Raw genomic sequence first — 26,763 nt, 5'->3', positions numbered from 1 at the left:
TAACCCTCCTCAATAAATGTAGTGGGTGGGCGCTGCCACACACGCGTGGTGGTGTGTGGAGGGGGTCAGGGCAGCCCGACCCCTTTTGTGGAAGATAGCCAGCACGCCAGCCCCGGGTGCACACCACGTGGGATTGAGGCGACCTTTTCCCTCCGTACGTACCCTGGGCCCATAACACCGACACACTAACTGCCCAAAACCAGTTCCAAATAAATAAAGAGGGACTGGTGCCAGCCTCAAATGGTAACATATCTACTACTAGAGAATAGTACATGATAACTAGAGGTGAACAGGAAGCTCGTGGCTCGTTAGCTCGCTCGGCTCGTTTGATTTTCCTAACAAGCCGAGCTGGAAGTTTAGCTCGTTAGAGATAACGAGCCAGCTCGAGCTGGCTCGCGAGCCTTAACGAGCCAGGCTGCTAGGCCACAAAGCCCATAGGCCCATTTATTTAGAAGGCCCAATAGACCAAAAAAACAAAACCCTAGCTTCCCTTCCCCATTCTCCCTTCCCTGGTGGTGACGGCTGAGCTCCCCGTCTCCCCCACACGCCAGCGCCACGTGACGCGGCCCACGCCCAACGCCACCGCTCTGCGCCTCCACCCCAGCGACCGACGCCGCCACCCAACCCCAGCGCCCGACGCTGCCGGCCCGCCACTCTCCGCCTCTCCCGGCCCCCAGCGCCCGATGTCGCCACCCACCTCCAGCGCCCAACGCTGCCGGTAAGCTCGATCCCGTCTCACGCGCTACGCCCGATGCCGTCGGTGAGCTCGAGCTCGTCCCACGCGCCGCGTCTGACACCGCTGCTCTCCGCCCCTCCCCCTGTGCCTAACGTCGCCGGCAAGCTCTAGCTCGTCCCCTCCACCGCCAAGTTCCTCCCTGTGGTCGCTGGCGAGCTCGAGCTCGTCCCCTCCACCGCCAAGTTCCTCCCCGTGGTTGCCGCGAGCTCAAGCTCGTTTCCTCCGTCAAGCTCCTCCCCCCCCCCCCGTGGTTGCCGGCGAGCTGTCACGGTGCCGGGCGAGGTTGAGCTGCTTCCGTGCCTCCGTGGTTGCCAGCTGCCCCCAAAGCTCACGAGCCTAACAAGCTGGCTCGAGCTTTCAAATGAGCCGAGCCGAGCTGGGTTTCTAGCTCGTTAGGATAACGAGCCGAGCCGAGCTAGCTCGTTATCCTAACGAGCCAGACTGAGCCGAGCCGAGCCAGCTCGACATCCACCCCTAATGATAACCTTGCATAGTGTTAATAGTTGAATTTAGTGCAACCAGGTTAATTTGCGTCACTTTTTTAAAAGAAATACGTCACTATGAGCAGTGACAAATCTAGAACGAAAATTGCCAGGTGTTCGACCATTCACAGTTATAAACCTAACACCCTACTTATATGCAGTGACGAATCTCGACCAAAACTTCAGTTACAAACCTAAGACTCTACTTATATGCAGGGGCAGAGCCTTGGACAACTAGGGCTTGAGCCATAGGTGGCTCCTAAAATCCACTGAAATCTTCTTAAAATTCAATTAAAAATAAAAGTAAGATGATTAGACAAAATACATTAGTTGAGCCTAGGCGTGAATATTTTTTTTTAACTCCACCTCTGCTTGTATGCTAACATGATCTAACCAATGGAATTCCAAATACCCTTATCATTTTCATTCTCTCTTCACATCCTCCTCTCTTCTTTCTTCATCCATGCTCAGCCATGGGAAAATTTATATAGGGCTTCCTCCATACACACAGGACATCAGTTAGGATTTAATATATCCCAGTTGTCTTCATCCACAAATTTACTTGATAAAAAGTACTATTAAGGCATAGGAGTATGTGGTATGCTTCGACATAGGATCATTTCTGTAATGGATTCGCCATTGTTACAACCAACAGAATCACAACGCCAAAGTTGATCCCTATTCCAAACGCATAATGAGATATTTAACTATTTGCCACTCTTACAAGTAACAATAAAGATTTGGTGTGTGTTTGTGTGCTCGCTTTCAAGCTTCTGCACATGTTGTGCATCGTCAAGTGGTCAAGTGGATTATGAGGTATTTAAATCACACTCTTGAATTTGGAATTTGATATTCTACTTCATCTTCTATATGCTTGAGTGGATATTCTGATGCTATTTTGCTAGTTGTAGAATTGATAAAAAAAAAGTACTAGTGGAACATGTCATTTTATTGGTACTTCATTGATTGCATGATTTTCTAGGAAACAATCTAGTATTGCTCAATCAATAGTTGAATCTGGATATGTTGCTATTGTTAGTTGTTGATCTCAGCTTCTTTGGCTTGAAAGATCATAGTTTTCCTTTTGAGAAAGTTCATCCCTTCTGCTATAACACAAGTGCTATTAATATTGCTAAAAAAAATCATGTACAATACTCACACACAAAGCACATTGATATTCGCTTTCACTTTTTAAGGGATCATGTTAAGAAGAGAGATGTTGAATTAAAGTTTTTGCATACAAAGTTACAACTTGCTAATATTTTTACTAAACCATTGGATGCTTCTCGTTTGCTTTTCTTTTTGTGGAGAATTGGGAATCATTCATCCTTTTGGTATGATTCGAGAGAGAGTTTGTGCTCTTGGTTTTATCAAGAAATCTGAAAATAAAAGAAAATCGAGGAAAAAAGGGCTTTGTTTTATGCTTATTATATATTCTTGCGCATGCTAGCAATATAATTAAGATCTATTTGTTGCTATATTGTGTGCATTCTAGTATTTTCATGTGGCTTAGATATTGCTTTTAAGGGAGATGATGCATGATATTTAAATTCTTTTACTTGAATTAAGAAAATATGCAATGCTAAAACTAGTGCTTAGTTTGGATGATTAATGCTTATTTATATGCTTGTTGGATTATATTCCTCAAATTGCTATTTACAAATGCACCGACAGCGGCGATAGTGACGGCGGTGAGATCGTGCGATAAGACAAGACTGGAGCTACATCGCCGGTTTGACCGGAGGTCTTTGAGCGATCAAACTGATGCATCTACTCCGGTCAGACCGATGTCCATTAATTTGAGGGTAACTTTTAATTCGAAGTTTTGTTTTTTCCAATGCTCCAACCATTCACACCCTCTAGTTGGCTTAAATTTTGCTATGTAATCCTACACCATATTTTTATATTTCCATCAACAGTTACATTCTAATTACAACTTAAGTTGGATAAGTAGATTGTTAACTATAGTGGAGTAATTAGAATGTTACAATGTATAATTAGCATGTAACTATTATACACTAATTTTTCCCCTTCTCACTTCTTATTAAAAAAAAGAATCAACTGGATTCACCTGGCAATGAGAACGAGTAACATTCATTGCGTTCTTTGGCTATGAGCAGATTGTCACATGTAGCAATAGTTCCGTTAATCATTTCAATTCATCATTTCTTTCTTTCTTTCTTTCTTTCTTTCTTTCTTTCTTTCTATGTAGTTGCAAATTGCAACCACAAGCTCAACATGCACTAAGCTGTGAGATGAATCGTTAGATTTTTTTCTTCCATATTCAATCTCAACAGTTTGTGTCCAATTACCATAAATCTTCACTTTATAAATCTCCACTTTTAATTTCTCGTCAACTTATTTAGTACTACCTCCTGTCTCAATATAAGTGTAATGGTGGGTTTCCGTGTCCAACATTTAACCATTCTTCTTATTTGAAAAATTTATAAAAAAACTTTAAAAAATTAGTTACACATAAAATACTATTCACGTTTTATCATTTAATAACAATAAAAATACTAATCATAATTATTTTCAAATAAGACGGACTGTCAAACGTTCGACATACAAGCCTACAACCGCACTTATATTATGACGGAGGTAGTATCCACTAGTTTAATTTATTTAGCACCCAGAAGTTATTGTTGATTATATAACTAAATAAATGATCTAAATAGAGTGAAGCTTATTTTAGCAAAGCAGATGTATCGGTTTGACCGGAGTAGATGCATCAGTTTAAAAAGTATTACAGATTATTTTTATTTATTTGTTTAAAAAGAGCTTTATCCTGATTGACCTACAAACCCACAAAAGGTGAAGCTTATTTGTTTAAAGACCTTGTTATCATAAGTACCCATATCAACCTGACTGTTAGCTACAAGTAGCCACATTAGCTGGTTTTGAAAGTTATACTCCCTTTGTCCTAAAATATAAAGAATTTTGAGATATATCACATTTATCAAAATCCCGTATATCTTAGTTACAAGTAGACACATTAGTTGGGTCTCCATCTGTCCTAAAATATAAATAATTTTAGATGCATATGACACATTCAAGTACTATGAATTTGAATAGGAATATATCACATCTATCAAAATCCTTTATATTTTGTATATCAAAATCCTCCATGTTATTCTGGGACGAATGGATATGTGCCACAGCAAGGATTTGCATAATCTACGCCCCGACGGCCACACACGTTGTGGAGATTATGGATACCCCATACCTACACGGCATGTATATCCGACTGGGTATGAGGTGCCATGTATAGATAGAATATCTTTAAAGGGACTCGGGTTAAATTCCAAACTTGTATATCAAGGAAAAACCCGGGATCTTAGTCGGTTACGATTGTATCTTACCTGTAACTACCTATTCCGTTGGGAATATGGGCTGTACTTTGTAATACGGACTCCTCCCCTATATAAGGAGGGGTCCGGGTGCTTCTTGGGTTACGATTTTTGCTCCCAGATCATTCGATCAATAATACACTCCGCGGATCAATCCCCGGATAGGAGTAGGGTATTACTTCTTGTTAAGAAGGCCTGAACCTGTATAAAATTTCTTGTCTCTCAACCCATCCACTTTTCCAGCTTGATAGCCACCCCCTTTTAGTATTGCCGAAATCTTGTTTCAACAGTTGGCGCACCAGGTAGGGGTAGCGTCAAGTTTTTCGCCGACTAGTGCGATGGGTTTCGTCTCTGGCATTGACGACTTCATCTTCCCTCCCGGGCAGGCGTTCCGGTTCGGTAGCCTCGACTTCATCACTAACGACTTCGGCAAGATTTCTCTCCTCGACTCGGATTCGAACCAATCGGGAAGAGGCCAGGTTTCCGCCCCGTTCGGTATCCCGAACTCGGCCGAGATCTACTCCAGGATCATCTCAACCGAGTCGGCTTCAAACCACTCGGACGAGATCCAATCTACTCCAACACGACCTGATCAAGACGATAGAGCTTATCCCTCAATCCTGATGAAACTCCCCGACGACTTGGCTGCTGTCTTCACCACAAGGGCGTCCTCTCCCCGTAGGCCTAGGCGGGATCCGGCCTCGGCCCCGATCCAGTCTAGCTCCAGGGAAGTCGGCGTCATACTCCAGCCTCTCTACACGGTTTCGACGGAACAATTGGATGGCTACCTCAGCTCCCCCGGCATCGACTCTCGACCGACGGAGATCGTAGAGTACGACGACTTCGGCTACCGCTACGACTACCGCAACCTCGACGACTTCGATGAAGGCTACGAAGATAACTACACGCCTCTCTACTTCGGCATTTTCATGGCCGACAACGAGACGGAAGAACAGCGTCAAGCCCAAGTAGCAGAAGAGCAGCGCGTACGACAAGAAGCCGAACGTCGCCGACTGGAGGAGGAACGCCAAGCACAAGAGCGAGAGCGACTGCAGCGTGAGCAACAGGAGCGCGAACGGGCTACAAAGGAGGCTGAGGACCGGCGACAGCACGCCTTGGAGGCCGGGCAACGAGCACGAGAGCTCATCGAGCAACAAGACGTCGAGGGGACGGCGGTTTTTCGCACCCCCCAGCAGAACGCGGTTGCAGCAATCACCCTTCTCGACACCCTCCTCAAGGAAGACACACTTAATCAGGCCAATCACGTCGTCAACATCTTGAACCAGACTAAGACCATGATCGCCGCTTCGGTCCCGGACAACTCTGCAAGCGTCCGTACGCCGACTGGCAGCCGAGTTCCGCCTCTTCGATCTCAAGATTATCACCACCAAGCCTCAGCGTCGTCGGTGCAGGATCCAGCCGCAGGAGCAGGGATCACGGCGAACGATCCGTCCACTCGCCTCCTGACCAGCACAAGGAGCGTCGGGCTAAACATCCCCGCTCCCCATGTCACAGGCATCCCATCGATCTTCGCGAAACTATCAACCAGCGCCGCGCGGCAAGAGGCTACATCCCCCACCATTCACCAGATCGTTACGACAACAACGTGGATGGAGTTGCTGCCTTCACAAGCGACATGCGTCGAGTGGATTGGCCGGCCGGCTTCAAGCCGACTGGAATCGAGAAGTATGACAGCACCACAAACCCTGAGTCTTGGCTCACCGTCTACAGTCTCACAATCCGCACAGCAGGAGGGGACAGCAAAGCCATGGCAAACTATCTGCCCGTGGCTCTAGCGGATTCTGCCCGATCCTGGCTTCACGGGCTACCCCGTGGCACAATCGGATCTTGGGCGGAGCTTCGCGACCACTTCATCGCCAACTTTCAGGGCACCTTTGAACGCCCGGGCACCCAATTTGATCTCTACAACGTTGTCTAGAAGTCCGGAGAATCCCTTCGAGATTACATCCGACGTTTTTCCGAGCAACGCAACAAGATCTCCGACATCACCGACGACGTCATCATCGCCGCTTTCACCAAGGGCATTCGCCATGATCTCTTAGTCGGCAAGTTTGGCCGCAAGCCTCCCAGGACGGTCAAGCAGATGTTTGAAAAAGCCAATGAGTACGCAAAAGCTGAAGATGCCGTCACCGCATCCAAGCAGTCGGGCACCACCTGGAAGCCGAAGAAAGATACGCCGATTGCAGTGGGGAGTGGAAGTACCAATCACAAGGATCGCAAGCGTAAGCCCGAGGAACTTGTGGCGACTACTACACCGTCCTCCCGACAGCGTTCGCGAGTCAATACTTTCGACAAGATCATGAACTCCCAGTGTCCACATCATCCAAATTCAAATCACGCGGCCAAAGATTGCTTCGTCTACAAACAGTTCGCAGAGCAATACGCCAAGAACGCACGCAAGCCGACTGACGGAGATCAAAGCACGACAAAGAAGAAGGATGATGATGTTGCCCTGACTGGTTTCCAAGACCCTCGCAAGGAACTCAACCATATTGTTGGCGGACCCCTGGCTTATGAATCTAAGCGAAAGCAAAAGCTAACCGAGCGGGAGATCAATGCTGTTCAGCCCGATCCGCCCCAATATCTTCGGTGGTCAGAGACAGTTATCAAGTTTGACCGCTCGGATCATCCTGACCGAGTGGTCCACCCGGGGCGGTACCCCCTGGTACTAGACCCAGTGGTTCGCAACGTCAAGCTTTGACGATCCCTCATCGACGGTGGCAGCGCACTCAATATCCTTTTTGCCAAGACTCTGGACGACATGCAGATCCCTCGCACAGAATTAAAGCCGAGTAATGCGCCCTTTCTTGGAGTCATCCCCCGGCTATCTTCTACTCCACTCGGCCAAATCACTCTGCCGGTTACTTTCGACACTCGGGAGAACTTTCGCACAGAGAACATTTGTTTCGAAGTTGCTGATTTCGAGACAGCGTACCATGCTATACTCGGACGCCCGGCGTTAGCCAAGTTTATGGTTGTCCCACACTATACCTACATGATGATGAAGATACCAGGTCCCCGAGGAGTCATATCCCTGCGGAGCGACATCAAGCAAGCCGTCACTTGCGACAAGGAAAGCTGCGAGATGGCCCAGACCCGCGAGATCACGCTTGCCCGAGAAGAAATCCGACTGGCTGCGTTCACAGCAACCAAAGGAGAAGTGCCTGCAACCAAGATTCCAAAGAGCGGAGAAGACGACGCCAAGACCAAGAAAATTCCTCTAGATCCCTCTGATCCTACTAAGACTGCTGTAATAGGCGCTGAGTTAGATTGTAAATAGGAAAGCGCGCTCATCACCTTTCTTCAAAATAATAAAGATATCTTTGCGTGGAAACCATCTAATATGCCTGGTATTCCTAGAGAGGTGATTGAGCACTCTTTACATGTTAAGGAAGACGCTAAACCTATCAAGCAACGACTCCGCCATTTCGCACAGGATAGGAAGGATGCAATTAAGGAGGAATTGACCAAGCTGTTAGCAGCATGCTTCATCAAGGAAGTTCTACATCCCGACTGGCTGGCAAACCCAGTCCTGGTTCGGAAGAAGACGGGACAATGGCGTATGTGTGTTGACTACACTGACCTCAAACAAATCTTGTCCTAAAGATCCCTTCGGGTTACCTCGCATTGACCAGGTAGTTGATTCAACGGCCGGCTGCGCGTTACTCAGTTTTTTGGATTGCTACTCAGGATATCATCAGATCCGACTAAAGGAGTCCGACTGCTTGAAGACTTCGTTCATCACACCCTTCGGGGCCTATTGCTACATCACCATGCCTTTTGGACTAAAAAATACAGGAGCAACTTATCAACGCATGATCCAGAGATGCTTTTCAACTCAGATCGGTCGCAACGTTGAAGCTTATGTTGATGATGTAGTCGTCAAGACCAAGCAGAAGGAAGATTTGATTGCGGATCTAGAAGAGACCTTTGCGAGCATCTGCGCCTTCAGAATGAAATTAAACCCTTAAAAGTGCATCTTCGGAGTACCGTCAGGGAAGTTGCTTGGTTTTATGGTATCCCATAGGGGCATACAAGCCAACCTGGAGAAAATCAACGCCATCCTCAACATGAAACTGCCGAGCTCCCAGAAAGATGTTCAAAAGTTAACTGGATGCATGGCGGCGCTCAGCCGGTTTGTCTCACGACTCGGCGAGCGGGGATGCCCTTTTTCAAGTTGCTAAAGAAAACCGACAATTTCCAGTGGGGACCCGAAGCACAAAAAGCCATTGAAGATTTCAAGAAACTTCTCACAACTCCACCGGTCTTAGCTTCACCACATCCGCAAGAGCCGCTGTTGCTATACGTGTCGGCAACATCTCAAGTTGTGAGCACGGTCCTGGTTGTTGAGCGTGAAGAATATGGCCATGTTCAAAAAGTCCAGCGACCAATCTATTTCATCAGCGAGGTTTTGGCCGACTCCAAAACAAGATATCCTCAAGTGCAAAAGCTGTTATATGGTGTTTTAATTACCGTTAGAAAATTATCTCATTAGAAAAAAATGCATAATCTACGCCCCGACGGCCACACACGTTGTCCTAATTTGATATTGCCAGCGTCGTGTTTGATTAATTCATATCCCGTAAATCGCCGTAACACGATTCTTGGAGGGATCGAGTGATCCACAAATCGACTGTAACTAAGAAAAAATGTGGCGACGGTATTTTAGCAAAACCGTTCGTGTATATACCGATAACCGTACGGAATCCACATTTATCATTTTCGTTTTCATATTTTCTTAATCAAAATCAGAATCGGAAATCCCAGATATAAAAACGGAATCAAATATTATCAAAAACCGAAAACGGAGCGAAAACGAACCGACGCGAATACGGTAACAAAAATTTATCGAAATAAAAGAACCCTTCAAACTGATAAATTCAATTCTCAAGTCTCAACAGTCAACAATTTATCATAAAATATAATCATATAAATACAATTATATAAATACAATTGTTAAGTCTCAACAGTACATCACAAAACACAATCTATAGAATAAATTATCTAATAGAATAAATTATCTATATTTAAGAGAGTAATGCTGTTGATAAATCCCAATACAGAAAAAAAAATAAATTATCTATATTTAAGAGAGTAATGTTGTTGATAAATCCTAATGCATGAAAAAAAATATTCTTATGTTTGTATGGTTAAAGAAAGAATTAAAATTTTCAAAAACTTTGAAAACATTTCCGGAAAGTTTCTCCGATGAAAACTGCACTTATCATTTTTTATTCCGTTTCCGAAAAATTTCGACCAACATATTCCGTTTCCGTTTTCGAAAATAGATCCGTACCATTTTCACTCCTACTGATAACACATAGCGCACTCGGTCAAATTGTATATTATATTATATTATTTTTTGACAGTATATTATTATATTATTATTGGGGGCCACATTAGTTAATCGATATGTAACAAACAATACAGACACTTAGCTGCGGCACGTAAGTGCTAAGCAGATGTAATACAAAACATTTTCAAGAACAAGAGGTGGGTGGGTATCACGCATTCGCAGAAAACTAACTAAACCAAACTCGGCGTGTCCATGAACATATCTGCAAGACCGACTGCAACTGCAAGGTGCAAAGGTACTAGTACTAGTAGAGTTGCAGTAGATGCAGACTGGATTAATCCTGCTTGGGCGCGTCCTTGGCCTGGTCGGCGGGGATCTGGTGCACCACCTTGGTGGGCTTGAGCACCGGCTCCTGCCCCACCGACTCCTTCACCTCCACCGTCTGCACCGTCTTCGTCACCGCGTCCTTGCCGCCTCCATGCTCCGCTGCCGTCGGTGCCGGCGGAGCTAATTCATCCTTGATATTATATAGTATACATACACAAAGCATCAGATATTCAGATCAGTACAGTACAGTATGCATGTCACGAACTTAGGTACCTTGGTCGTCTTGGGGTCGTTGCTTGTGGTATTGGTGCTCGACATGCCTGCCGCTCTTGCAATTGCAAAGGATCGATCGATCGATGGAGAAATTTTGCCGTGTGCTGTGGGTGAAGTGATCTGATTGGGTTTTTCCGTTTTTGGGTGTCCCTGTAGTGTTGTGCTCTGTGTTTTCGAGCTTGCAGAGGGGGGATGGGGGCGCTTTTGTTGGGGGGGCCGAAGAAACCAGAAGGGGGGGCGAGGTGGCGCTTGGTCGGCTGGCAAAATGGCAAGTGGCAAACACAAGCTCAACACCTGTCGTCCCTATCACTTTCTTTTTCCCATTCTTAATTTTAGCATAAATGAATAATGAATGGCAGCTTCCAAAATGGATATGGGCGCAACGCAAACATAACACTTTACACATCTCGGTATTTTTAGACGAGTGAAATAAAAGAAAATCAAAATCTAATACTACATCCATCCTAAAATATAACAACTTTTAATTGGATGGAGCATTCTAAATACTATGAATATAGACAAAACTATTAATCGGGAAGGAGCCCATTCAGATTAATAGCATTAGGATATGGCTCATCCACCTAAAATTTGGTATATTTTGAGACGGAGGAAGTATAATCAAATTTAACCTATTTAAAACGTTTCTCACTTTGCGATCGTAATCACCTTCTTTCATCCGTAGCTCTGATTTTCACGGCACCTTATCCATCTTCCACCTTATATATATACTCACTATGAGATGGGACGTTTTCTAGAACTACAAATCTGAATCTGGACATGTAAGCTGAATCTGGACAGCACAATATAGGCTGCCTATCCAGGTTAGTAGTACTAGAAAATGTTCTATCCGATTTTAGTTTCATATATTTTAGAACGGCGGGAGTATATGTATAGCTTTAGAAGTAGGAAGAAGTAATCCTCTCTTATTATAAAGTTAGAGCCCACTAAATCCTAAAGATTAACATGCAAAGATGTCACATCATCATCAGCTAACAATTATTACATTAAACATCATGCAAGCATGTTATATTATCTTTGCCTTTATAATTTATAAAATTTTATAACTTTTCAAATGCAAGCATGTTAAATCATCATCTTACATAATGCACATAATATTTCAATATGCCTCTTCATCACTTTCTATAATATCTTATATACCTATATAGTTCATCCTAACTTCTAGTCCGATGCTGCCCTAGCCGCCACTATTGTTGTCAGTGTCGAAGCCAGTGGGTGCAGATTGGCCACTCCCGAGTCCGACGCCAATGGATCTGCTCTCGTGCGGCTTGCCGCCGCTGTCGTCGTTTCCCTAGCAATTGAGGCTAGCGGGGATAGATCCGCCACTCCTGAGTTTCGCGCCGCCTGATCCACCGCTCCCGAGGCTAGGGGCGGTGGATCCACTGCTCCTAGAGTATGGCGCCATCAGATCCGCCGCCGCACGGCTTGTCGTTGTCATCGTCGTCACCTTGTCAGTTGGCGCTGGATCCGCACACAGTGGGGCTGCTCCCGCTGCTACCATCGTCGTGGCTGCGGTGGAGGGAAGGGAGGGGGAGGGGGAGGGGAAGAGCGCCAGATGAGGGGGTGAGGAGAGGAGAAGATAAGGGAGTGGAGTGTAGAGAGATATTTTTAAGAGAGGAAGAATAAAAGAGAGAGAGGGGACGGGACAGCCGGCCGATGCTAAGTGGGTCTCTTAACAAGTCTGTCTATTTATGTAGACGGGCCTATTAAGAGTGCTTGCCTGCAAATATTGATTTATACATACAGACCGGTATTATCACGAGCGGACGATGTTACGGTCTACTTGTAATTTAGAGCGAGGGGGGGGGGGGGGGCTTGCTCGTGAAAGTCGTTTCATCGTTTAGTGTCTTACTCCCTTTCCGATGGTCAACGTGACGTCAGCAGTGAGCTTCTTTGGTTGTCCCCACCCCGGCGGGAGGTGAATAAGGTAGGCTTTGGGGCAAGCGGCTTGATAAAAGATGCCGTGAAGGATTAATACTTTTAATTAGTGTCCAAACATTCGATGTGGCATGGACTAAAGTTTTTTTAACCACCTCCAAAGACCCTTGACATGTGGGCATGTGTGTTTTTCTTGCTTATTGGATTGCCGCATAGAAAAACGCTCTGCAAAACCATGGAAGGAGGGAAAAGAAAAGAACTGGTATTGATAGCTGAGAGCCACCAAATAGACTTTTCTATTAACTGCAATAATGGTTCGACAGTGTGCGCGTATGGGCTGGCCCAATTACACAGCCAGGCAGCCGCGAACGAACAGAAAAAGAAGAAGAAGAAAAGCAAAGTAAAAAAAAAAACATTAAAACACAGAGACGAGTCGAGTCGAGTCGAGTGGAAGCAAGCGGAAGAAGGGGAGGCAGATCTCCCTCGGCCAACCCCAAGCAGATCCCGACGATGCTGCCCACGACGGCGTCCAAAGGGCGCGGCGCCGCCCGCTCTGCGCCGCCGCTCTTCGGCCCCTACCTCCGCCGCATCGTCAAGGTTCGTCGCTCTCGGATCTCTTTCCCCTCCTCTTTGATCTCTCTCTTCGCAGGCCGTATCACCACATGCTGTCGTTTTAGGAGCCTTCAATTCCACGTTAGGGTTCCACTCCCACCCGAAATGTCAGCTCTCTCTCACTCGCCCTATCACAGATTTTCTTAGCATACCTACCTCATGTGATTGTGTAGGGAGGGGATCTCGTGTTTCAGATTCCTTCACTATTAGTGCTGATCCAGTCGTGTCTTGTCCCGAGTGTGCTGAGGCTTACGGTTGGATGGCCATTCGGAGGTCTCACCTATTTGGTGCCTGTGTGCATCCCCACTTTGGAATTGCTTGGCCATTATTTCTGATTTTTTGCAAATATCTGCATTCTTGGTGCATATATCTTTCAACAAATTTGACTAATTTAAAAAATACTAGGTGATTCGGGGGAGTAGTGCATTAAGTTATATTATTATATGCAATTCTCATTTACCCATGCAATAGTGAGCTGCTGCTGCTGCTGCTGCTGTAAGGGGAGTATAAAATTGATCTTCCCAGGATTACTCTATAAAAGCATGTATACTAACACATCATGAATACTTTATTTTCCATCCTCTGTTGCATTTTTTTTAATTTTGAAACAGGTTTGTGGGGTACTTCTTTACAGCTTACTCTGTGGCGTTATTGTTGAATATTCCTTTGATGCTAACTTTTAACTTTTAAGTTCATCCACAGACGTCAACCTTAGGGGAAACCTGATCGAAAACTATTCAAGCACTGTCTTGTGCTTCCTACTGTTACTACAGTGAATAAATTTGGAAAAATATTCTTGTCTTTTTCTGGTGCAGTCAGTAGATATTCCAACATAGGTTTACAACAAATATATGTGTCTTTCTATGCTCTATATCCATGCATCATCTGTTCTTAAGGTATTTGCAACAATCTAATATTGTTGTTCTCATCAACAGTGGCAACAAATGGATATCGAGTACACATTTTGGCAAATGGTCCATCTCTGTACTTCACCAAAAGTAGTGTATGCATCCTGCCCTCAGTCCTTTCTTCATTGTTCGTATTATTTATTTTGTTACACAAATGCAATCTGCAAATTTTATCATGGTAACAACAAACCTCTTGTATAATGAAATTCTTAATGCCAATGTTGCATAAGTGTGTCACTCAACCTACTAAGTTTTTATTATGGATGCTCTTGTGTGGGCATAACTATCATGGAATGGAACATTGATTTCGATAAATTCTCGAGGAATCTAGTTTTGAACTTTAGTACTTCTATTACCATTACTGTCATAAACCCAGTTCAACGACTGAGCTATAACATGACCACCTAATTCACCTGTGGCTGCATAGAACACTCTGGGTTCGGTTCTGCTGAATGAGCTGAGTTAATTTCAGCACGGAAAACAAGGTGAGCCATCAACACATGATTAATTAACAATCAACTATGATAAACTTGAAAAATGGATTTATTTGATTTTTAAAAGAAACTTCTATATGGAAATTCTTTGCATGAAATGCACCATTAGCAGTTTTGGAAGCATGTTCATGGTAAATGAGGGATTTTCTCAGCCCAACCTCACTTATGAACTCAGCCTTGATTAGCTCATGCTTGCTACAGTTGAGAGATACATCCTCATTTTTAGTTTCACCACTTGAAGTTATTCACTGCTAATGAATTGTCCATTTGCTTCAATTTTCGGTGCTTGATGCACATCTTATTGTTTAAGAACCTGACTGGCTTTTGTCTATTTGTATGCATGTTATGATCCTGGAAGACAGCTATCAGCACACCAAATATCACAAGCGTATGTGGTTTACTTTAACATTATTTGTTACTGCGGAATGTACGATTCATTACCTGTATTCTTTCGATAACCAACTTGTTGCTAAGCTACTCAATTCTATTATTTTGGACATAATATTTCTTGTTATAACCTTGTGATATATATTGGACTATTTTGATATTCCCATAAAATAGCTCTGTGACCATTCTTTCAGCCCTGAGATGCACTTTTTTTTTATCCCGTCATTAACATGCACATGTTTCTACTTGTTCACATTTCCTCTGTACATACCATTCAATCCTGATAACACATTTGCGCAATTTTATTTCTTACTTAAATAGTATACTATCCCGTCAAAGCTGATGTATATTTTTTTTGAAATATGCTACAGAGATAATTTGAGTTGACAATGCTACTGCTATTTCTTTGCTGTATGATCTTGATCGGCAGACATTATCGCTATTTTCTTACTGTGTGAACTTGGCACTGTAGTTCTCGAAGTTAACCCTGTTGAACTATGTTGAAACCACTATTAATTTATCATTTGACATTGGGCAAACATGCCTTGTGCTCATTCTGTGAACGTTCATATGATTATGGAAATTTGATTCATTCTTTACTGTGGCAGCCAATTAATTGCTGTGCATTTCATATTATGGAAAAATCCTGATTTCTCTCAATACTTATTTTCAGAAACAAAGAATCAGTGGGCTCGGGATGATCCTGCTTTTGTTGTCATTCTAATTCTTTTCCTTGTGTTTGCAACATCAGCTTACTGTGCAGCGTGAGTCATTTACATCCTTCTATTTTATTTGCGGGTTCCTCTCCATAGAATATTTGGGAATTTATTTTGCTGTAGAAAGCAAAGATATCTTCTTGACAGTTCAAATCTTTATCTTGCTTGGGACATTCATGTACTTACTTTTATTAGATGTTCCATGTTTTCTCTCTAATTTTCCGTTGTACAGTTAATCCATTGACTTACTTTTACTGGTTCCTCTTATTGAAAAGTAAAATTCTTGTTCTTTAGGTATGGAGAGAGTCCTTCACATGCTGCTTTAACAATCACTTCAGTTGTGCTTGTCCATTTCTTGTTTGCTGGGATAGTTCTGGCCACACTTTGCTGGTATGTATTGCATGTGGTAATGCTCACATCTTTATGGAGCTTAATGGTCTCTGATGATTATGACCATTAATTTTTATAGCTTTTCATTAAGTTATAATAAGGAAACTATTCTAACATGAAAACATCTCTAGTATCGAGTCCATTGATGCGAATTTTACAATAAATCTAGATAGTCTCAAATATAGCTGTCACATTTTAGGTCCTGTTTGAAAGTGATGAAATTTGGATGAATGAGGTGGATGAGATCTACTTGATTATCTCGATATATTAATATTTTGAAAAATAAACTTATCAAACAGCTAGGAACAAGTTGTCTAAGCAACGCAGTAGAATAAAGTTTTTTGAGAAATCATATTTTTAAAAGTGTGGCGCAAATAATCCAGGGTGGATTATAGCTGATCATCATTTCTGAACAGTGTCTTAGAAATGTTGATGACGTGGGTTCTAGGAAAGTAGGACTTTAAATATTGAATGTAGGTAGTCTTAACTGTCAGGCAAAGCCCTGGCAGTATTTTGGTCCCCAAAAAAAAAAAGAATGGAGGTAGTAGTACTACCTTGCCAGCACTTCCTATGAAGTTGAGTGGGAGCAAAATCCAGAATGACCTGATTTGCACTTGTGTCCTTTTTGCTGTCTGTACTCTGTACAAGCTTTTGAGGTATTTATGGTGCTACAGAAAATTGGAAATAACAAAAGTAAGCTTCGAGCTATATGTTTCCAAAATTCTGCAATACACCCAATGTAAATTGAAGCTTTCTAGAGTAGGCCAGTGGGACATTGTTATAAGCTACTATATTATTTTGGAACAGCTTGCTTAACTATTTGGCACCTTTTTCTTATATGGGAGTGCTGCCAGGCCTTTGCCTAGCAATTAAATTTTATAAATTAAAATAACTATACAGAACAAGAGGAGAGCAAAAAGAAATAAACCAAAATTTACAAGCCTTGTAACCAGTCTAAAACTACTTGTTGGAGAGGCTCCTTCATCGTACAAACATGCAGGAGAACTTCCTTCTTAAAACTGCAAACCAACGGTCCACTCCTGGAGACCTTGAAAAATCAGTCCATTTTGTTGCTTCCATATATGCCAACATGCTACAAACATGATCTCCAAAAACCCCTTATGCTGAAACCGATAGCGAGTCCATGCAACCATCTGACAATACCATTTTACACCTTGTAAGGCATATAGCAACTTTGTTGGTTTTAGTCCACCTTTTTGCCTATGGTTTGTTGCAAGCAGCTGTCTTGATCTGACAAGTAATGGCTTTTGTTAAAATACACATGTGGATCTTCAATTGAGAATCAAGAGCTAATTTCTGCTATACTCAAATGCAGGTTTCTTACAAATTCTTACTTGAGGGAGGAACCTAACAGTCATGTGGTTGAGCAACGTGTGGAGTGGTAAATTTTGTGTTCTTTCACCTGTACATATCTATTGACTTATATTGCCATTGTTTACATGGAAGCTAAATTGACAGTAGCCAGTGGCGAACCCAGAACAAAGTTTACCATGGGTCTTATACATACTAATTATCTAATTATTATTCACTGATGTACTAATTAGCATGGCATAAATTAGCTATAATTAGATAATCTACCCAAGGTCTTGTGATCCAGGGAAACTATACGTTGGTACGCCACTGACGGTCAATATCAATAATAATGGGGAGAAATTTTTGCAGGCTCTATGCATTTGATGTTCATTGCAACTCATTCTTCCCAGCCTTTGTCATCCTATATGGTAATATTAAGTAAATGTGCTGTGTATTTGAATACTGGCTGTAATGTTCATGTATCTGACAGTTTTTCTCCTCAGTGCTTCAATATTTTCTATCGCCTCTGTTGGTCGCACATGGCTTCTTTCCTGCTCTATTATCAAACCTCTTGTTTGTGGTGGCAATTTCTTATTATCACTACCTGAATTTTCTAGGATATGATGGTAAGTTCAGTTTTTTACTAATTTAACTTTGCTGCAATGTGTGGCTGTGCTACTCCTAACAAAAGAATTGGTCTTTGTGTGTAGTTCTTCCATTTTTGGACAGAACAACATTTTTCTTGTACCCGATTGGGCTTGTCATCATTCTCTCTCCACTGAGTAAGTTCATTTTATGCAGTACTGATTACTGAGTTAACCACATGGCAATTGTCACATATTTTTTCACGTCTTGCAGTGATACTCATAGGGTTCAATCCAACAAGATACTTTTTGAGCTTGTACTTCCGTTAAGGTCGATAACTAGAACAGTAAGAGAAGACTGGTGACAAAACTAATGGCAGATTGGGTACACACTTTTTACTCTAGCTTCTTAAATCTTTGTGTGAATTTGAGGAGAGTGAGGCTCAGGAAAAGGTCGATTTGTTCTTGAGATATATTACTGCCAGCGTGGGCCACGGGCACAGGCCTTTTGGTTGGAGCCCATTTTGGTGTCAACTTGTTCATAATATGTATTGTTTCCATTGATTAAAGAGTCAAGGACCAGTGTACAATTTTAGTGGGAACCGGAACTTAAGCCGATTGTATCGAAGGGGCACCAACATTGTAATCCACCTGCCTAAGAATCATGAGTTTTTAGTGGCATATTTCCTTTGATTGCAGATAGCACGGTTAAGCATCAGGGCGTGGGTTATTGCCTTGTTGGTTTATAAGAAAAAAAATAGCATTCTTCATTAAACATATCGAACCAAAGTTTCACTTCATACTGTGTTTATTTTAGATTCAAACATTTGTATAATGTAGTTAGAAGTGACGTATTCTGTCACGGCTGCTGGTTGAACGAGGTTACCAAATAAATCGACATCTAATTTCTTTATTTTTTTATTTTTGGAAAAGTGGTTTGTAGTTTCTCTAAAAAAGTTGAGAAAGAAGAGAACAGAAAATAAAGAGTTGAAAAATTTTCCCAGTTAAAGGAGAGAACAGTGAAAAAGGAGTTAGAAAAATTAAATAGTATCCAATCGGTGAGGAATACAACGGGGCAAGGCAATCCTCTTGTGGAAATGCTACTGGCAAGCGATCGCCCTCGCTCGCCCAGGGTGATCAGATTCCCCCTTCTCCCTTTGGTCTTCTTTTTTTTTTTTGGCACCGTATTACTTTAATATTTTAGTAAATTTATGCCCCTAAAGTTTATACACCTCAAGTTTGTACATCTAAAGTTTAGAGACCAAAAGTTTATAAGTCAAAAGTTTATATCCGATTCAAATTTAAATTTGAATTCAAATATTTTTTATATATAATATTTCTATACATCTAAAGTTTATACACCTAAAGTTTATAAACCTAAAGTTTATATATCCGATTCAAATTTGAATTTGAATTCAAATATTTTTCATATATAGTATTTCTATACACCTAAAGTTTATAGACCTAAAGTTTATATACCCGATTCAAATTTGAATTTGAATTATATCCGATTCAAATTTGAATTTGAATTCAAATATTTTCTATATATAGTATTTGTATACATCTAAAGTTTATACCCCTAAAGTTTATAGATCCAAAGTTTATAAGTCAAAAGTTTACATACCCGATTCAAATTTGAATTTGAATTCAAATTTTTTATACATAAATTTTTCTAACTTTTTGTTTTTTTTAAATTTTTTTGTGGTGCAATGTAATAGGAAGAGGAGAAGGGGAGGAGGAAGGAGAGAAGTGGGAGGAGTGCCTATGGGGGGGATCCGATTGCTGGGCGATCGCCCTGGCGATCTATCGCCCATTAGGCCCCCCATCCTCTTGTCTGCTCTGCTCTTCTCATTTCCGCAATTAATTTTGGCTCGGGGAAAAATTGACGTGTGGTAGGCTACTCTATAAAAAGCTCCTCGTGTATATACATAATCTCGAATAGACCCTTATTGCATCACCTGATGATATGTTGCTTTTGTTTTGAAAAGATCATCATATTTACATGAAATACAATGCAAAGAAGTAACAATCAGGCCCGGCCCCAAAATGTTGGGGCCCCCACCTACCAACTTCATTAGAGATGTAATTAGGCAGATGAAATCAAATCAGCGCTAAGACCGTAAAACTATAATTGTGTGCCCACTGCCCACAAGGCCACAAGATTGCAAACTACTACGAGCGATGTGCGACTATCGGTTACTCTTCAATAAATTGATTGTATGATTACGACGTGTACTAATGTTTGGTTTCTTCTACAAACATCTTTAACATGCAATTTCTTTTCAAGTTTGCAGAAATAATGATTTGTTTGAATTAGTTATATGTTTTTTAAGATATGTAATCCATACGAGGTCAAACACTAATACATTATTTTCAATTATTAGCCCGTTCTTGATATCATGTCATCGGAAAATTAAATGAACAATTTGACAACTTTATGCCTTGAGAAGAAAATGCTAGATACTTTTGTAAAATAAGAAATTGCTAGATAAGATTGATATTGATCCTACAGTCAATTGCTTCGTACCCAGAAATGTGAATAATTTTGGGTAATAATTTTGACTCATCTGTTGGATCAAATCTATTGGTGACAGGCTCCATTTTTGACCTGATTAAGATAACTGTCCGTGACGGCCAAATGCCCGATAGAAATGACTTCTCACATCTGTGAGTTTTGATTTGTGACGGAAGCCTGTCCCGACACAGATGAGTGTTTCCGCCCGATTAAGATGACCTATCCCATACTAGTGTGCCCATTCTCTTCGGCCACATCAATGCTCGTCGGCTCTATATATATCATGTGTTGCCGACCAGATGAACGTTGTTTCCTTATTTTTCTGCATGTGATTTTACTAGTATAGAGTAAATCTAGTATAAAGGAGCTCCATTTCCATTGATTCTGATCGTGCACCTTTCACGCCCAGAGGCAGCTGTATCTGTGTGGTACCATATAAACGAGTTTAACTTGTTTTTTTTTTTAACTTCATAAAAAAAGAAAAATCAACTTTGCGTAAGTGCAGCTGCTGATTTGTAATCTTTTTTTTAATTATTTTTCATATTACAAGAGTTTTTGGGTTAGTTTTATGCATATGGAATCTATGTATCTAAGAGCAAAGGCCAGAGAATTGAAGGAGCTGATTCAGAAGCAGAAATAACGGACTTGTGAAGACCGTGAAGAGGTAAAGGAGGGAGGTCAGTTGGACGCCATGCACATACGAATATGAAATGATAATAACGGTTATTTTTGTTCTGTTCAGTACACTTATAGTCGATATTTTGGAAGCGATCGATTTGTCACTATAAAAACCATTTTTCGTTACATATCACTTTTATTTTTACTAATAGACAAAGACACGCTTGTAAAAAAAATATTATTAGAGGGTTTCCAATCACGAACCACCAGTAAAAATGGATCTTCTCTAGCGGCCATTTAAAAGATATGCTTTCTACGTTTACAAGCGGACCTCTTAACCAAACAGCCAACGGAAATCGATTTTTCACTAACGGCTACTAAAGAGGACCGCTTAAGAAAATCACTCTATTAAATAACGCCTTCTCGACTTCTCCCCAGACCTGATGGTCATTCACCTCTCTCACTCATCTCTCCTCCTCGGCTTCTCCCGAGCCTCTTCTCCCTCCTCTCCCCATACCTCTCTAGCCTTGAGGTGTGACGGCAATGGGAGGCGAATCCGGTGGTGGGATGGGAGGAGATCGGTGGCGGTAGAGCAGCAGAGGGAGTGGCGGCAGCAGCGACGGCGACCCTTCCCTCTCCCTGATCTGTTGGTGGGATGGAAGGAGATTAGTGGCTGTGGCGCAGCAGAGGAAGTGGTGGCGGTGACCCTACCCTCCCCTTCCTTCCCTCTCCCAGACCTGGTGGTGGGATGGGAGGAGGCCGGTGGCGGTGGCACACAGCAGAGGGATTGGCGACAGAGGGAGGAGGCCGCCGCCACCGCCGCCGCATCCGCAGAGGGAGTGGTGGCGGTGACCCTACACTCCCCTCCCTTCCTAGATCTAGCCTCCAGGTGCATGCTCTCAATGACAGCAGCTCCCTCCACGCTCAAGGTACTCTCAGCAACAGTGGATGCGGCGACGATGGGGGCGAATCTGGTAGCAGGATAGGAGGAGAACGACAATGGTGGAAGCAGTAGAGGGGGCACCAACAGCAGCTTCCCCACTCCCCTCCCCTCCCCACCGTCTCCCAGATCTGGCCGGAGGGAGGTAGACGGCGAGTGGTGGCCACACATATACCGGAGTGAGGTATTTCATGTCCTCCCAACCCCCCACACGGATGCACCTATAACCCCTTACAGTTGCTGGTTTATTAAAAAGTTTAGTACATATATGAAAAAAATTATGTATATGTATATGTGTGCAGATCAAATATTATGTGTACCTTTCTTAATAAACCAGTACCTATACAAAGATACATGTGCAAAATAAGGGAGCAGTTGAGGCTCGAGCCGAGCTGACGACACGTGCGAGCCCACCTCGGTTCATCCCGAGCCAACCCCCTCAGTGTTATCCAAACCCTCGATCTTATCTCCCTAACCCTGCTCCTCTCTTTCCTACTCAATCTTATCACCCCATTTCCCCAGCCATTCACCTCCCTCTGGTTGGTTTAATTGTCGTTATTTGATCCTACAGATGCATTGAGCTAGCTATATATTTTTCTGATTTGTGAAACCTATAAAAAGTGTCGGTGATTCTACTCATAAGTGCCGCAATGGTAAAGTAAGGTGCTCTCTATAAAACATGTACATCTCAGCAATAGACTAGATTAATAGTAAATCACCTCAATAGTATGTCTACATCGGTATCTATAGCTCTCTAATGCATTGCCTCGTTTTTCTCTATAGACTATCTCCAAGTTAGTAGATAGTTTTGCTCTCTCTTCATTTAATATCTTCCAGTAAGAAAATATGCTGACATGTATCTCTTGTAGAGAGCCTATAGATAACCATTGCGGGTGCCCTAATGAGGTGTTTGTTGGAAATCTAGCATCTATAGAGATTCCCAACCGGCACCTATTGATATTTTTTAAGTAGGGTATGATTAGACATGTCAGTACGGGCCTACGGGGTGTATATGTACAGCTATTTGCCGACATGGATCGCTTAGCCAAATTGCTGCTCGTTTGTCAAGTTCTTACTTACGACCAAGAGTAACCATGCACCTGCCAATTTATACCACGAGCAGAATTTACTCTAACTAAAGAAGAAACATCACAACGACAAACTCGGGACAGCTTTATTAGTTGAATCCTCAAAAGTTATATTTGGCTATACGACATAACGTTCCCAGATCAGAATTCAGATGCATCCATGCATCAAATGTTATTTCAGATGCAACCATGCATGCATGCATGGTGCTTAATTAATTATCTTAGTCATCATTTTGACGGCGATCCGACTGGGCAGCAGCACTTGCTAATATCGGTGCAGTGGGCTCCTGGCTTATAGCCGCAGACTTGGCTGCACCTCGAAAATATGCAGTTCAGAAGAGTCCTCACAACGCAATCTGCAGCGTAAGTATATAACATGTTAGATAATTTCGCCATATTAATTGTCAAAAATTACCCAAATGCAACACAAGTACTAGTAAAGATACTTTTAACCCCTTGGGTTTAGATCCGATCGCTTGGCCCATGCGGCTCTGCCCATGTTTAACATATTAATTTTTAAATCAATTTTTTTAGTACATATGATAAGGAATTATGCCATAGTTTGAAAAAAATAACACTTAAAAAGGCTGAATGTAATCTAAACTACTTAAAGCACTTACCACACATTGTTCACCCCAGGAAAGATCGAAAATTCAGAAAGACAAAATTATAAATAAAATCATGCATAAACAAATTGCAATGGTCATGTTGATGATCGAGAGATGAAATGAAGAGTAATAACACCTTGGTCCGCATCACATGAGGAGAGAAGAGAAGCCAGGATCACGAGAGCCGCCAAGAACAGGGCAGTGGTGTTCTTCTTGAAGATTGCCATCATGGAAAAGATACCTATACCTTTTTGATCTCTTCTTTCTGATTTGTTGTACAGCTATAATGATCTCTCTTTATATAGAGGCGCCGGCAGACATTACGGCTAATTAAAACATTAAAAGCCGTAATTGTTTGCGGGAATTAAGAGCGGTAAATCAATAGTAATGTTATATCGTGTACGAATCGCGGAGGATAAACTTCCTTATGAAAGGTGGATTGTATCTCAGCGTTCTTTATACTTTTAAATACAGCTTTGCAACCTGACTATTCTATCATATCCCGGATTTTTTTTATTCGTAATAACAATTACTAGTGGCAGAATTAAGAGTAAATTGCACCCACGGTGCAACAACTTGGCAGGTGGGTGTAATTTGATGTAATAACTTGAAAAATGAGCATTCTAGTACAACAACTTGGCAAGAAGGTGCAATTTAGTATAAGAATTTTATAAGTGATCGTATAAATACAACAACTTGCAAGGTAGGTACAATACAATAAATTAAGAAGTTGTGTGACAACTTAATTATTTGAAGCATTTTTTATATAAATTCAAATTTTTAAGTACTTATTTTTACAATATACTAGTGTGGATTTGTATAAACATATTTATATTTTTATCCTAATAACTAATAACTGAAAGTCAATTAAACTGGATGCAGAAATTATTATATTTGGTTGATATTTGAGAAGGTGAAGAAAACAAAAAAAAATTCTTTAAGGTAACTGAATGTAAATTGTATGTGCAATATAATTCTTAAAGATTAAATTTAATATTATAAGGTAATATCATAGTATTACTGTGTATTGGCATATTGACATCGTGAAAAAACTCACCTAGCATATGCTTAGCCAAATTGATTCACCAAAATACTAAATTGTTAAGTTTTTGTACTAGAACGCACCCACTTGTCAAGTTATTGCACTCGGACGTTCAATTCTCAAGTTCTTGCACTATATCGCACCCACCTGTCAAGTTGTTGTACCGTGGGTGCAATTTACTCCAGAATTAAATATGTACTCCCTTCGTTTCAGAATACAAATATTTCTAGCTATGAATCTGGTTATACATATATCTAGATTTTGGGATGGAGGTAGTAGTAATTGTAAAGAAGAAATTAGAAAAATATGGTAAGATGCTGGCTGGTACAGCGTCCACACGCGGGCGAGCGCCAAGCATATCTCCATGACTACGTAACTTTCCTGTGGTGGGCTCGTGAATAGAATAAGGTGTAAACGGTTTCTAATCTATATCTATACTACTATAAAAATAAGGAGTTGTGCCTAACAATCCTATAGCATCCATTCATTCGCCAGGTAAAATAATCTCATCCATTAATCTGCTGAAATGAAGTCTTCCACCGAATCCATCTTCGGCGAACCCGTGCTATCCACGGCCGCACCACCGCTCTTTCCACGCACCCGGCCTAATTACTCTGCCCCCTTTCCCCGTGCTACTCGCTGCCACCCCTCCTCGCGTGTTCCCCCTTCTGCTGGACTACCACCCGGGACCCACGCAGCCACGCGCGTACGCGCTGACCCCGCCGTGACACCTCACCACCCCATCGTGGCACTCCCGGCGCCGCGCGCGCCATCCTCTCACGATAATATCGCTGCCGCCTATTCCTCCCGGACAACACATCCTCCAATCACTGTGCACATTCCCCATCTGCAGTCTACGGCGCGCCTCCTCTCCCTGGAAATCGCATCCTCCCGTCGCAAATCACATCCTCCAGCCGCGGAATCACCAGAAATCGATTCCTCTTGCCCACGGACGACACTTCTCGCATTCTCTCTAGCTGTGGAGATAATTAGTTTTTTTTATTCGTGTCCGAAAACCTCTTTCAATATCCGGTCAAACGTCCGATCTAACATCCAAAAATTTTCTTTCACGAACCAAAAGGGCCCTAATTAAAACATTAAAAGCCGTAATTGTTTGCGGGAATTAAGAGCGGTAAATCAATAGTACTGTTATATCGTGTACGAATTGCGGAGGATAAACTTCCTTATGAAAGGTGGATTCTATCTCAGCGTTCTTTATGCTTTTAAATACAGCTTTGCAACCTGACTATTCTATCATATCCCGGATTTTTTTATTCATAATAACAATTACTAACGGCAGAATTAAATATGTACTCCCTTCATTTCAGAATACAAGTATTTCTAGCTATGAATCTGGTCACACATATGTGTAGATTTTGGGGTGGAGGTAGTAGTAATGGTAAAGAAGGAATTAGAAAAATATGGTAAGATGCTGGCTGGTAGAGCGTCCACACGCGGGCGAGCCCCGAGCATATCTCCATGACCATGGCCCTCTTTAGATCCTCCGGGCTATTAAATAGCCCTCTAGAATCTTGCTATTTAGGAGTATTAAATGTAGATTACTAACAAAACCCATTCCATAACCTCTGGGCTATTTTGCGAGACGAATCTAATGATGTATATTAATCCATCATTAGCGGATGATGGATTAATATACCTCGTTAGATTCGTCTCGCAAAATAGCCTAGGAGTTATAGAATTGGTTTTGTCAGTAATCTACGTTTAATACTCCTAAATAGCAAGATTTCGGAGGGCTATTTAATAGCCCGGAGGATCCAAACAAGGCCCATGTAACTTTCCTGTGGTGGGCTGGTGAACAGCCTAAGGGTGTAAACGGTTTCTAATCTATATCTATATCTATACTAATATAAAAATGAGGAGTTATGCCTAGCAATTCTACAGCATCCATCCATTCGCCAGGTAAAATAATCTGATCCATTAATCCACTGAAATGAAATCTTCCACCGAATCCATCTTCAGTGACCCCGCGCTATCCATGGTCGCACCACCGCTCTTTCCACACGCTCGGCCTGATTACTCTGCCCCCTTTCCCCGCGCTACTCGCTGCCGCCCCTCCTCGCGTGTTCCCCCTTCCACTGGATTACCGCCCGGGACCCACCGCAGCTAGGCGCGTACGTGCTGACCCCGCTGTGACACCTCACCACC

The 26,763-nt window shown here is 42.3% G+C and overlaps 2 protein-coding genes and 1 long non-coding RNA gene across 3 annotated transcripts; 1 reads left to right on the top strand and 2 right to left on the bottom strand.

Annotated features, from left to right (window-relative positions):
- Positions 1-9,937: 9,937 nt before the first annotated feature.
- On the bottom strand, positions 9,938-10,660 carry LOC4346387 (uncharacterized). The gene is made up of 2 exons (XM_015757082.3): positions 10,486-10,660; positions 9,938-10,402 (listed from the first exon to the last, which is right to left on the bottom strand). The coding sequence occupies exons 1-2, from the start codon at positions 10,528-10,530 to the stop codon at positions 10,220-10,222; spliced, it is 228 nt and encodes a 75-aa protein (XP_015612568.1). The 5' UTR covers positions 10,531-10,660; the 3' UTR covers positions 9,938-10,219.
- Positions 10,661-12,826: 2,166 nt separating this feature from the next.
- On the top strand, positions 12,827-18,469 carry LOC4346386 (uncharacterized). The gene is made up of 10 exons (XM_015757081.3): positions 12,827-12,978; positions 13,929-13,996; positions 14,758-14,783; positions 15,456-15,546; positions 15,793-15,888; positions 17,225-17,290; positions 17,572-17,630; positions 17,706-17,828; positions 17,913-17,984; positions 18,061-18,469. The coding sequence occupies exons 1-10, from the start codon at positions 12,892-12,894 to the stop codon at positions 18,114-18,116; spliced, it is 744 nt and encodes a 247-aa protein (XP_015612567.1). The 5' UTR covers positions 12,827-12,891; the 3' UTR covers positions 18,117-18,469.
- A 4,539-nt stretch (positions 18,470-23,008) lies between these two features.
- LOC112936365 (uncharacterized) lies at positions 23,009-23,830 on the bottom strand. The gene is made up of 2 exons (XR_003238458.2): positions 23,692-23,830; positions 23,009-23,303 (listed from the first exon to the last, which is right to left on the bottom strand). It is a non-coding gene; the product is annotated as an uncharacterized lncRNA (long non-coding RNA).
- Between the last annotated feature and the right edge of the window lie 2,933 nt (positions 23,831-26,763).

This window comes from Oryza sativa, chromosome 9 (assembly GCF_034140825.1).
Source record: "Oryza sativa Japonica Group chromosome 9, ASM3414082v1".
Classification (NCBI taxonomy): domain Eukaryota; kingdom Viridiplantae; phylum Streptophyta; class Magnoliopsida; order Poales; family Poaceae; genus Oryza; species Oryza sativa.
Note: the sequence above shows the minus strand (reverse complement) of the source record. Positions and strands in the feature narration are given on the sequence as shown.

Bases quoted from the DNA above. Each gene is read 5' to 3' on its own strand.
- LOC4346387 (XM_015757082.3), bottom strand. From the start codon at position 10,530: ATGTCGAGCACCAATACCACAAGCAACGACCCCAAGACGACCAAG. The intron at 10,403-10,485 runs GTACCTAAGTTC...TATAATATCAAG, and splicing joins ACGACCCCAAGACGACCAAG to GATGAATTAGCTCCGCCGGC.
- LOC4346386 (XM_015757081.3), top strand. From the start codon at position 12,892: ATGCTGCCCACGACGGCGTCCAAAGGGCGCGGCGCCGCCCGCTCTGCG. The intron at 12,979-13,928 runs GTTCGTCGCTCT...TCTCATCAACAG, and splicing joins ACCTCCGCCGCATCGTCAAG to TGGCAACAAATGGATATCGA. The intron at 14,784-15,455 runs GTATGTGGTTTA...ACTTATTTTCAG, and splicing joins GCACACCAAATATCACAAGC to AAACAAAGAATCAGTGGGCT.